Source organism: Acanthochromis polyacanthus, chromosome 15, assembly GCF_021347895.1.
Source record: "Acanthochromis polyacanthus isolate Apoly-LR-REF ecotype Palm Island chromosome 15, KAUST_Apoly_ChrSc, whole genome shotgun sequence".
NCBI lineage: Eukaryota > Metazoa > Chordata > Actinopteri > Pomacentridae > Acanthochromis > Acanthochromis polyacanthus.
Genome location: NC_067127.1, coordinates 21960819 through 21973646, shown reverse-complemented (window position 1 = coordinate 21973646; position 12828 = coordinate 21960819). Strand labels below are relative to the sequence as shown.

Below are 12828 nucleotides of genomic sequence, written 5' to 3'. Positions count from 1 at the left end.
ACCTGCACTGCAATCCGTTCTCCCCGCCCTTCGACCTCCCTGATTGGGCCACCCTCCAGCTCCCCTCCACCTCTGTCCAACCAGACACAGCTGCCACACCTGCAGGCTATATACCTGCAACCATGCTGTGGCTGAATCCCAAACCGCCCCCTACACACTCCCCCTACACTACCGAGTGTCACTCCAAAAGAAGTCACACTTGCAGCTGTGGAGGGCACCTATTATTGAAGGGGGAGGGTATAAATACGATCGTCAGGAATGGGACGCCCTGTCGCCTCACCGGAAAACGGAAGACGTCATCGCCATGGTAACACAAAGACGCCTACTGTCATGGCTGTAGCGCTGTGGCACAGGTTGCAACTAACAAGGATCGCTGCTGCTTCCAGAAGACGAAAGCATCCCACTTTTTTTCACTCACATGTTTTCCAATCCTATTATCTGGCATTTCAAATCCAACAAATGAATAAATGAATTCTGTCAGTTGTGTTCAAATTTTAAGGTGTCAGGGGGTGCACAATTAAATCAAACGTCAGCAGAGAAGAAGATTTGTTTCTTTTGATTTATCTTTTTCACCACTCTTTTTGTGATGTTCTGTCAGTGTGAAAAAGGCGTGGGAGAAATAATGGACGCATGTGGAACTTACATCAATATGTTTGTTTCCTCCTCCATTTCGACGTTGCACTTCCTGAAAAAGTTGTCCAGAGTGAGCATCGATGCAGACTCGCTATTTAAGGGCTGAACAGTCCACTCTCCCTCCGCACTACGCGGTTTGGGACGGCCCTTAATATGGAGGACCCTCCGCGGGAACACGCAAACGGAGGGGTAGTGTGTAGGGATAGTGTGTAGGGGGCGGTTTGGGATTCAGCCTGTCAGTCAGGGCGGCTGGTATCCGTGACCAGTCCGCCATGGTGTCTCCCTGTGTGATCATTTGTTCGTGTTTCTGTGATGTGTCTGTCTGTAAGTACATGTGGTTGGGTTGGTGGGTACCGCAGACACTTTTGGTGAATGCTACAGACACTTTGGGCTTAGTGAAGAAGGCATTCGTTCTTGAGTATTCGTGACCTGTGTGAGGCACCAGGTTTGTTCAGTTTTTTTTTTTGCATACTTTGTATTAGTTTCTGTTACTGGTGGTGGGAGTTTAGTTTCTTTGTTTTGGGTATAGATAGTTTACAGACTCTGTTAGCCTTCATTGGGTTTTATTCTGTTCTTTGATTTAGCAACACTCACTCATTTTGTGTTCATTGTTATCACTTTTATATTCCGTTCGCCACTAAGCAATAAATCCCTTCACCTAAACCAATAACATCTGGTTTTTTGTTGTATCCAGCCAAACGTTGGGTTACTCATGTAACCCCGGTTCTCTGATAACCGAGTGAGGTATCTCACTATGGGAAACGCCCTCTGGCGTGACCGATCATGGAAGCTCCAATGACACCACGTCTGTCATATGACAGACCAATCATCTCGAGATGCATGGGGCAGCCTGCCCCCCTTATAAGCGCCCCCGCGCTGCACCCACCATTCTCAAGCGTATTTCTTCCACCCCACTGATGCAAGTAGGGCAGTGTTGTGAGATACCTCACTCGGTTATCAGAGAACCGGGGTTACATGAGTAACCCAACGTTCTCTTTCAAACCTCCCTCGGTATCTCACTATGGGAGATATAGCCCACTCCCGGATTTGCATGCTCCGAAGCCCACAAAGCCGCGACCCGCGATGAGTCGACACCCTAAACCCTCCCCAAGGGCTAGCACGCAATTAAGATGTACCCACACTCAGGACTGAATGAGCCAGAGACGTCTCGGTCACGTCCAGCCTGTAATATCGGATGAATGTGTGTGGGGATGCCCAGCTGGCAGCGGCACAAATATCCCTCACAGATGTGCCTTTGAACAGGGCCCATGAGGTGGCCATACCCCTGGTGGAGTGGGCCCGAAGCCTCTCCGGGGGCTGCAACCCACGACTTTCGTACGCCAAGATTATAGCCTCCACCACCCAGTGTGACAGGCGCTGGCGCGTCAGGGCCCTCCCCTTGTGAGAGGGAGCCCACGATATGAAGAGCTGGTTGCTCTTCCTAAATCCCTTAGTCCTGTCCATGTAGATGCGTAACGCCCTCACAGGACAAAGCAAATTGAGCCGTCTGTCATCCTCCCCTGCAAACGGCGGTGGGTGAAAAGCGAGCAGCTCAAGCGTGGAACAGCTGTAGGCAGAATCACTAACCTTAGGTACAAACGCTGGGTTAGGACGCAACGTTACCTTCCCATAATCTGAGGAGAACTGAAGGCATGAGGCATGCACAGACAAAGCCTGTAACTCGCCTATCCGTCTAGCTGACGTTAAAGACAGCAGCAGGACAGTCTTAAGAGAGAGCACTCTTAAATCTGCACATTCTAACGGCTCAAAGGGCAACCTTGTGAGCGCCTCCAGAACCAAGGGTAAATCCCATGACGGAACCGGGTGTTTACGCACGGGACGCAGCCGACGCGCACCCTTCATAAACCTCTTTATGAGAGGATGCTGCCCGATAGGCGCACCTCCAAAGCCCACGTGACAAGCTGAAATAGCGGCCAAATAGACCTTAATGGTGGAAAAAGCTTTATTACCGTCCAATAAGTCCTGCAAGAAGCACAACACATCTGGGACAGAACACTGAAACGGAATGATAACTTTAGTCTCACACCATTTTTCAAACACGCGCCATTTATTGTCATATAATGATCGCGTGGAAGGTGCTCTTGCGCACTGAATAGTCTCAATCACCCTCGTCGGGAGACCAGACTCGTGTAAATTCACCCTCTCACGTACCAGGCCCAGAGAGCTAGACGTTCGGGGTTCGGATGAAAAATCTGCCCGCGCGCCTGTGACACCAGGTCCGCGCGTAACGGTAACGGCCATGGCTGGCCGTGTATGAGCTGTATCAGCTCCGCCATCCACGGTCTGCTGGGCCAGTAAGGAGCTATCAGGATTAATGAAAGCTGCTGCTCTCTTACTCTGATCAGAGTTGGAGTGATGAGGAAGAGAGGGGGGAAAGCATACAGCAGCGCGTTTGGCCACGGGTGCGCCAACGCGTCCGCTCCCAGAGGCGCGTCCCGGTCTCGTAATGAGAAAAATAGGGGACACTGCGCGTTTTCGTGCGATGCGAAGAGATCTACGGACGCTCGGCCGAATCTCTCCCACACCCGGAGAAGCACTTCGGGGTTCAGTCTCCACTCCCCGTACAAGGGATTCCCCCTGGAGAGTAAATCTGCCCCGCTGTTCAGTGCACCCGGAACGTGCGCCGCGCGTAACGATAACAGGTGCTCGCTGCTCCATAATAACAGACTCTGAGCTAGTCTGTGTAATTTTACAGAGCGAGTGCCTCCCTCCCTGTTTATGTAGGCCACTGCTGTCGTGTTGTCCGCTCTGACCAGCACATGACACTTCCCCAGGAGGGGCAGAAAATGTCTGAGGGCTCGGAAAACAGCCAACAGCTCCAAGTAGTTTATATGACCCTGACGAAGCGTCGGGGGCCAGGTCCCGTTCACTGACCTCCCCTCGAAAACCGCTCCCCACCCCGTTAACGAGGCATCGGTTGTAACTGTCTTCCTCATCACAACCGCTCCCAATGGGACGCCGGTAGTGAATATCCCCGGGTCTCTCCAGTGACGGAGAGCCAGGAGGCACTCCGGGGAAATCCTCACCATACGCCTGAGGTGACGTCGTGCGTCCAGACGCAGAGAGGATATCCAGCGCTGAAAATCCCTCATTTTCAGCAGCCCGTGTGGAATGACAGATATTGATGACGCCATCAGCCCTGACAGCCGGAGACAGTCCCGTAATGACACTGAACTTCCCCTTCGAAATAAAGCCAGGTGTTGGCGAAATTTCTCCACCCGAGCATGGGACAGAAAACTCCGAAATGAAAGAGAGTCTATTTCGAGGCCCAAATACTCGATCTTCTGAGTAGGAGACAAACAGCTCTTTAAGGGGTTTATACTGAAGCCCAAGCTGCTCAGCCTGTCTATCAGTCCCCGCGTGTCCTTCTCCGCGTTCTCCTTGTTGGGAGCACAAAGGAGAAAATCGTCCAGATACGCGAACACTCTGAGGCCCGATGCTCGCATCGGGTTCAGGGCTGCTTCCACACATTTGCTGAAAACTCTCGGGGCTAGTGACAGCCCGAAAGGCAAGGTCTGATACTCGTATGCCATTCCCCTGAAAGCGAACCTGAGATATTTTCTGTGTGCGGGATATATGCTTACATGAAAATAAGCGTCCTGCAGATCCACTGAAGTGAACCAGTCGCCTGGACGAATGGATCGGAACAGAACCTTGTGTGTGAGCATTTTGAATTTGTACTTTCGGAGGTGTAGATTGAGGCAACGCAGATCTAGGATCGGACGTAATGAACCTCCTTTCTTTGGAATGAGGAAATACCGGGAATAAAACCCCTGATTTCTCTCTCCCTCCGGTACAATGCGAATTGCCCCTCGGCTTAATAGAGAAGATATTTCGCTCTCCAAAGCCTCCGCGGCTTCCCCCGTAGCTTCTGACATTAGCACACCGTTGAAGCGGGGCGGCTTCATTGCAAACTGCAGCCTGTAACCCTTGGTAACTGTTGTAAACACCCAGGGGCTCACTGCGCATGCGCGCCACTCCTCTGTGTTGACAGCAAGAGGGCCTGGTGGCCTGAAGCTTAACAATGGACCAGCTGCGCCCTCTGGGGGAGACAGACTGTCCTGCACCTCTTGATTTCTCTTTTTGTTTTGTATTTGCTGCGCCCTCGGCTTTATGAATGAGCCTGGCTGCGACAGCTTGTTTTTTATTGAAAAACCAGGAGAAGTGCTTAGTGTGAACATTGCACTTTTTCCCACTTCCCTTTGAACTGTCTCCGTGGAGCGACGAAAGGGGGAAAAGAAACTGTGCACTGGGGGAACGAGTGCATATTTCTGTCTGTGAACGGGATGACCAAACGGGGTCGTTACACAGCGCTGACCGGAACATTGGTCCAAAACATCCATCCTCCGTTTCTTGGGAGGAGAGGGAAACACGTGGTCTGTTCCGAAGGGGCTCAGAGCAGGGATCTCCGTGAGTGCTGACTGCTGAGCCTCTGTTCCCGCGAACCACGACACCTAGGCCGACCGTTTCTTCTTCCCGTCCAGAGGGCGGGACGGACGGTTTGGATCGGTGCCTGGAGCGGCAGCTACTGCGGCAAAGGACTTTTTGGGCCAGTGCCTTTGATGCTGAGCTCCGCGTTGGTGAGACGCTGGCTGCTCAGACGTGCGTGGTCTGGGCTCCTTATAGCCGCCGCTGCGCACTCTCGCTGTAGCCGCAAATCCCTGGCGAGATGGCGGTGTGGGGCGAGAGGTAACCTTGCGAGGAAGGCAGAGGTCGAAGGCTTCTCCCTGCTTCTTTCTCAGGTCACTGGTTTGCTGCATGGCCGTGACAGCCTCCCCAAATAAGCCCTTAGCCCTTAACGGGTTAAAGGGAGCGTCAATAATGACCTGTTTTTCCTGGTCAGACAGGCTGGAGAGGTTCAGCCAGAGCGCTCTCTCCCCTGCCACTGCAAGCCCCATAACACGGCCGCAGCCTTGTACCGCACCTCTAGAGACACGGAGAGTGAGGTCGGTGACAACACATATTTCCTCCCATATCTTGGGGCGCCTTTATCCAGGAGGACCCCCATCTCCTGGAAAAGTTCAGCCTGGTAGGCTGTCAGCAGAGTGACAACATTTAAGTTTTTCACTGACTGGGCTGCTGATTTGTACATCTTTTGGTACATGGCGGCAGAGAAGCGCTCCGTCTTCCCCGGGAGGGTGGGACCCGCCGCGGTGAGCGCGGACCGGTGGCTGGGGTGGAGGTGAGAAGCCACCGCCTGCTCCACTGCCGGGGGATCTCCGAGGCCCCACTCCTCGCTGTTAGCCACGTCCAGGCTGGAGTAACCCTTGACGGGGACTCTGTGGCGAAACGGTTTGTCCCAAAACCGCTTCATCTCCTTCATGCATGCAGGGACGACGGGCATGACCTGTTTTTTTGACGCTGGGCGAGAAGGCAGAATTTTGCCGTCGTATAGATCCCTTTCCTCGCCCTTGTCATCCGATGATGCGGGCCAGTCTATACCCAGCCGGGATGCTGCCCGCTTACACACCAGGTCGACCTCCGAGGGTGAAGAGGGGGGTTGGATTTCTCCGCCAACGGAGCTGCTGGGTCGGGATGCTGGAGTCGGGGGGAGGATTGCGTCCTCGTCATCCTCCTCGTTCTCGTCGTTAAGGAGGTCCAGGTTATCATCCTCCTCTCCGCCCCCCCCTCCGTATTCGTCCTCCGAGTCGAGGAGCTGGTCGAATAGCGGAGGGAAATCCGCCACCGGGGGGTTAGCCCAGTCTATGTTAGCTGTAACCGGCTTGACGGCGCTATCGGAGAGGCAGGGGTCGGCTTTTGAACTGGCCGAGACCCTGAGGCGCCTCTCCAGGATCCTGGTTGGCATAGTGCTGCAGTGCTGGCAGCACTCGGAGTCTGCGAGTGAAGCCTGAGCATGCTGCACTCCCATACAAGCAATACAGAGAGGATGTGGGTCTCTCCCTGAAATGCTAAGACCGCAAGAGGCCGGGCAAGGACGGGACTCGACGTCCTTCACCTTGCCGCTAGCCGTTGTCCCCTTAGAGGAAGCGGTAGCCATAGCCGACCTCGACGGTCAGTAATAAAACACCACCACCCTAAGACCTTAACAGTTAGCATGATAAGTGAACAAAAACACACACTTTCGCGACGAAAGCAGCGATAAAAGTGAATCCTGAATCAGATATTCACGCTCGGTGACTACCTTGACGGCGCGTCGGAAGAGCAGTTGAATGAAAATCCAAAATCAGGACCGCTGAGGAGCTATGTGATGATCTTCACGTGGAAGAAAGCGAGAATGGTGGGTGCAGCGCGGGGGCGCTTATAAGGGGGGCAGGCTGCCCCATGCATCTCGAGATGATTGGTCTGTCATATGACAGACGTGGTGTCATTGGAGCTTCCATGATCGGTCACGCCAGAGGGCGTTTCCCATAGTGAGATACCGAGGGAGGTTTGAAAGAGAACCCTAGAGGTTGGATCGTAACACTATGTTTCGTGATGCTCTCTCGTTGCTACCCTATCAATAAAGCTGAAAAATGGCAAAAAATATCTTTAAAAAAAAGATTAACTCAGAATCTGTCTCAGCTTTTATCAGAGACCGCAAAGTTGCAAGTCAAAGCTGTGTTGGGTTGTAGTGGCAAAGTTGTGAAACAGACAGCTAGGGTCTAATGACACTTTTCAAATGCAGAATTTGAAAGTTGACAGCAGATGCACAAGCAGTTCTATTCATACTGCAGTAGGTACATTTATCCACTTGTGGACATTTCTGAAAGGTTGTGACCTAGTACTTTGTTCAGGATAGAGCAGCTATTTACAGATTGGGCTGTAGCACTGCGTCAATGTGATTATAGCTGAGGTGTGCTGAGCACAGTGGGTGGGCAGAACACAGGATTTTTGGAGACTGTAAAATTGTTGTTATTGCATTTTATTTTATTGTTTCATGGTATATTTCACAGGCTGCACAGTCACGTGGTGGTTAGTACTTATCGCTTTGCGTCCCTGCATTCCTGGGATCTTTTTGTATGGAGTTTGCATGTTCTCCCTGTGCATGCGTGGGTTTTCTCTGGGTACTCCGGCTTGGTCCCACAGTCCAAAAATGTGCTAAGGTTAATTGATTATTCTAAATTTGCCTATAGGTGTGAGTGCGAGGGTGATTGTTTGCCCTGTTTTAAGTTACTGTATTGTTTTTAAGTTAATGTCTTGTTTGTTTGTTTGTTTTACTGTGAAGCACTTTGGTCACGCTTTGGGCTGTTGTAAAGGGCTATACAAATAAATTTTGATTGATTGATTAGAAAATAATGTTGGTCACTGTAGATGGAAGGCGTGTTTTTCTGCCACAGCTACAATGTAGATGCTCTGCTTGATCACAGATTTTGGGCTGCATGTGGATGTTGGCAGAGGGTGTCCAAGCAGACCCTCATTGATTTAGACAGGTGAAGAATTTTATGTCACCCAGAAAGCATGCACTGAAATACATACTTCTTTCTTTCTACTTTTTCTTTATTCATATGCTACTGCATACACATGTATGTCAGCATCTGCTAGTGTCCATACAGACCTGTCTGCACATATTAGTATGCAGCTCAGTACATACATAGATGTGAAATACTGAGCATGCATGGAACAGAGTCCTCGAAGTGGACTCCCACAGACTAAAATAGTGCAGCAACAACATCGTATCTGTTGTTGTCTCTAGCTTTCTGTGTACTGGTCCGCACGGGAGCATAATCAAAGCTTGAAAGTCTCAGCCCCTGCTTCATTCTTTTTTGGCCTATGTGGACTGTCTGTTATACTGACTGTCACAAACTAAAGAGATCATTTCAAATTTCTGATTGCCAAGCTGCTTGTAGGATGTACGTACTTATTTATCACACTATGGGTCAAAATATGTTTGGTTACAGTGAATTAGATGAAAGTCCTTCTAATTCTGCTATTCTGATGCACATTTAGAAGTAGCTAACGCACTGAGATAAAACAGCCTCTCAGAGTCACTACTTTGAACTTCTGACAGACTCCACTTTGCTGTGTCTACTTCCTATTATCCTAACTGTTGTCCAGGAACAAAGGAATAGTCTGAAAAACGGAATAAAATCGTCAAACAAATGCTCAGTATCATCTTCTAGGGCTCAATGTGTTTTTGTAAAATGAAGAATTCAAACATCAGAGATATTCAGTTTATGACATAAAACCAGGCGTAAACTAACCGTGACGTCACCCGTTGGTTTCAACACCGAGAAAATAAAGCCCGGATTTTGCTACTTTCTGGTCGCCGTTTTGGATTTTTTGGAGCCAGTGACGTAAAAAGCGTCATCAAACAGGCTGGACCGGAGAGCAACTAGGGGCAGGATTGGCTGAGGACTCTCTTATCCTGCCCACATTTTACCGCAGAGGCTTCTGTTGCTGTCTATCAAGTATAGCCATGCCCCCTGGCTCTGCCAACTTTAACGATTTATTTAAAATTCAGTATTGATTTATTTTAAGATCGGCCACCTGATCTCTCATTTTGACCATGAAAACTAACGGGAAAAAAATCCTGAGCTGTAGAACATCAGTCTATCAAATTTTATTTTTTCCAAAAATGAATTGGGTCTATGGAGAAAAAGCTTTTTAGAGCCAACCCTAGCGGACGGCGTGATATTGCAAGTTTTTGACACTTCCGGGTGGGCTTCAATTCTGGAGCCAGGTGCTACGTCCATCTTTATATACAGTCTATGCATAAAACACAGTAAGTGGAAATGTTTGGTATTTATGCTTCCACTTTCAGACTATTTCATACAAGCAAGCAAATGACCTCCTCAGCTGGGATATTTGAATATACTTTAAATGGTTCTAACACATTATATTATAAATTACCAAAAAGTAAAATACAATTTGATGTTTTATTAATTTTCTTTACACTTTCAGTATCAATAAGTTAGCTAGCAACTGCATGCGTTTCCATAATTAAATGGGATTAAATGATCAAAAGCGATGTACAAATACTCATACAACTTTTCGACATCATGTTTAGCTCGTTCAAATAGCTCTGAAACGAACAAAAAATGTAAAAGTTACATCATCCATCCATCCATGATAAACAAATAAACATATAAAAAAATGATGCAACATGCAGGAAATAATGTAGGATGGGAATGTTATTCTAGCATTTCACTTTTAAAAAATGATCCATTTAGGATTTATTGAGAATGTACTCTCTTTGTGTTAAACCACAGTCTATTGCTACAGACCAGTAACCAGTTCTGTTGTAGGAAACAGGGCTTATGTTACTTGCTTAAAAGGCTATGCTGTTTATAGATAGTGTTGTAGGTCATTTACTGCAAATTGCCTCCCCTTTCACATCACTGCTGACCACCCTCTACAGCTGCAGCATTATACATTCAAGAACTGTGTTTTTTACAGTCTTCCATGCAGCCCTTGCAATGCGTGACTTGACGTAAATGGACTGAAACATTCATCCTTCAGAGGAAGTTTGCTGATAAGGAATAGGAAAGTGGTACTCTTTAACCGTTTCCACCCACATTTTCCATCAAGGTCGCAGAATCATTTGTTAACCTTTAATAGCAGCACTGATTTCACAGTTGCGTCTTAAACTCACCGGGAGTTTGGCCGTTGCTGTACGTCAGAGGCAGAGTGTGTGTGGAGTGGACCTGAGTTTGGCTGAAGCCTCCTGATGCCTGCTGGTGTCCGTTCTGGACTGGCATCTGGCAGAACTTTCCTGTAAAGTTTGGAGGGCACTGGCACTTGTCCCTGGTGCTGCACTTGCCACCATTCATACAAGGCAGGTGACACACCACTGAGAAGAAAAAAGAACAAGAAAAGATAGTAATGTACTATGCACAAAAATACACACCAGAGAAGGACTTGCCATTATCAACATGTGTGTGAGTCTGTCTGGATTCACATTTGTGTGGCTTTTCAGCACATCTGTCAATAATTAGCCCGAAGTACGTCAGAGTAAGATCACACTGGATGTAGAAGTGGCCCTGCACTCATAAACACAGAAGCAGGGCCAAACAGAAACACAGGGGATGTATTGCAAAGAAAGCTCATCGTAGCCAGGTTTTCTTTGTGTCAGTCCACTTAACAAAAGCTAAAATCTCATCAGAGATAATGGGTATCATGAGGGATGCTATTCACAGAGCCTCTCTTCTATGTGCACTACCATAACAGACACGTTTCACTCTTCTTCTGCACAACCTGAACAGACGCGTGCTGACTACTTACCACTACGTTACTATGATGGAGAGCTATGAAGAGTATTTAAAGTATTACAGCAAAAATCACTGTTACAGCAAAAAAAGTCAAGCGATGAAATAGGAAACGGTTATTGTGGAAGTTAGCTTATTTATTTTACTACTCAGCGCGCTGTCAATGCAGCCGCATATTTCTAACAGCTGTATATCAGAGATTTAAAACAGCCTGTCAGAATTTTCTGGATCCACTGAGACCAATTCTAGGGAAGCCTACAAAATGTGCTTTACTGTACACGCAGTAGATAATGCATGTCATAGATTTCATTTTGGGTGCTAACAGTATTGTGGAACATTACTGAGACTCTTTTACATTGCTTAAGCTACACTACCAGTCAAAAGTAGGCTGGCTACCACCAGCCTGAATCTCAAGTGAGATACAGGCTGGGTACCTGCTATTCATTTTCTTGTAGGGGTGGAGCAGTTTAAAATTTTCCACAGCCGTTGATTGGGCGCTGCATATGTCAGTCAGTCTGGGGCAGTTGAAGCTCACAGCCAATCGTGTCACTGCTAGCCGCTGACGTAAATGCAGAGCGACGGCAGCACCACGAAAAAGAATCATTGCTGTGTTTGCTCATGTGTTTGCTTCTTTCGCCATGTCGCCGGACGATTCTTGCCGTTTATGTAAAGTAAACATGAGGGAAAGTGGACCCCGTGTTTATGCACACTCCACAGATATGTTTGTGTCAAAAACAACGCCGACCATATCAGATAGGTTAGCGATGATGGACCTGATAGTCACCCCGGAGCCGGAGCAGTCAAACAGATGCTGCCAGCGCTGCACCTCCACACTCGGTCGGCTTGAAAAAGACTTTCCTTTATTCAGGCAATGGGAAGAGAACGTCCGGTTAAGCAGCGTATCGAAAAGACAACGTGAACCCACCCCGTCCAAGACACCGAGGACTTTGAAAAAGACCTGCCCAAACCCACCGAGTCCACTAGCTTGTTCCTTCGGAAACACGACAACAAAGGTAACGCTTCTTCTCAAACAACCCATCATGCATTGCGCGTAGTCGCTTAGTGTGCGTCATCGTCTAACTGTCCCTCCCCGTCCTGTGATTGGATCCCTGACTCAGGGACAAATTCAACCCCAGGTCGCCAGACTGCCTAGTAAACGAAATGACAATGAGTGCACAGGCAGTCTGGGTATTCCCAGACTAAGTCAAAAGGTATGTGACAAGAGTGTGCAAAGCAGTAATCAAAGCAAGGGGTGGCTATTTTGAAGAATCTAAAATCTAAAACATATTTTGATTTATTTCACACTTTTTCGTTTACTACAATTCTCCATATGTGTTCATTCATAGCTTCGATGCCTTCAGTAAGAATCTACAATGTAAAAACAGTGGTCCCTCGTCTATCGCAGGGGTTCTACCGTGGGAGTTCGCAGTGTTGGGGGTTAAATGACATTATTGTGGTTTCTGTTAGTGTTATAGTGTTAATAGTGTTTGTGTTTCATTGTGTTTTTGTGGTTTAGTCAGCATAGTTAGTTTGGTTAAGTGTTATGTTGTCAGGAACGTGAGCGTGAAGTGTAGTGTGTTTGATGACTCTCCGCTACATTTTCTACACTGTTGCTCTCTCTGTGTCAAAATAAAAGCATCTGCCAGTTGCAGAGTGCATAAAAACAAATATTCTTTCTCCAGTGTCATTCTTAAACACAGTTTGCCACAATAATGAATATTTAAAAATGCCTATATAGAGATAAATCCCGCAATAAAGCAAAAACTCTGCAATACCAAATGCAATTTAAAAATGTGCGATACATTGAGACCGTGAAAAGTAAACTGTGATATGGTGAGGGACCACTGTAGTCATGAAAATAAAGAAAATACATGAAATGAGAAGATGTGTCCAAACTTTTGACTGGCAGTGTAAGAATATCTGTACAACTACCACCAACAACTTTCAAAAAATTATTTCTCAGTGAGAACAACACAAATTTAGCTGAACTTTTTTTCAAACCCCCTTCTTCATGTCCAATGGTTTGCCT

The 12828-nt window shown here is 47.8% G+C and overlaps 1 protein-coding gene across 4 annotated transcripts in view; it reads right to left on the bottom strand.

Annotated features, from left to right (window-relative positions):
* Positions 1–12828, bottom strand: part of ltbp1 (latent transforming growth factor beta binding protein 1) — a 176225-nt gene that overhangs the window by 73195 nt on the left and 90202 nt on the right. For all 4 annotated transcript variants that reach the window (XM_051959796.1, XM_051959798.1, XM_051959799.1 and 1 more), the window contains exon 6: positions 10187–10384. In XM_051959796.1, coding sequence (XP_051815756.1) covers positions 10187–10384 — 198 coding nt within the window. The remainder of the gene's footprint in view (positions 1–10186; positions 10385–12828) is intronic.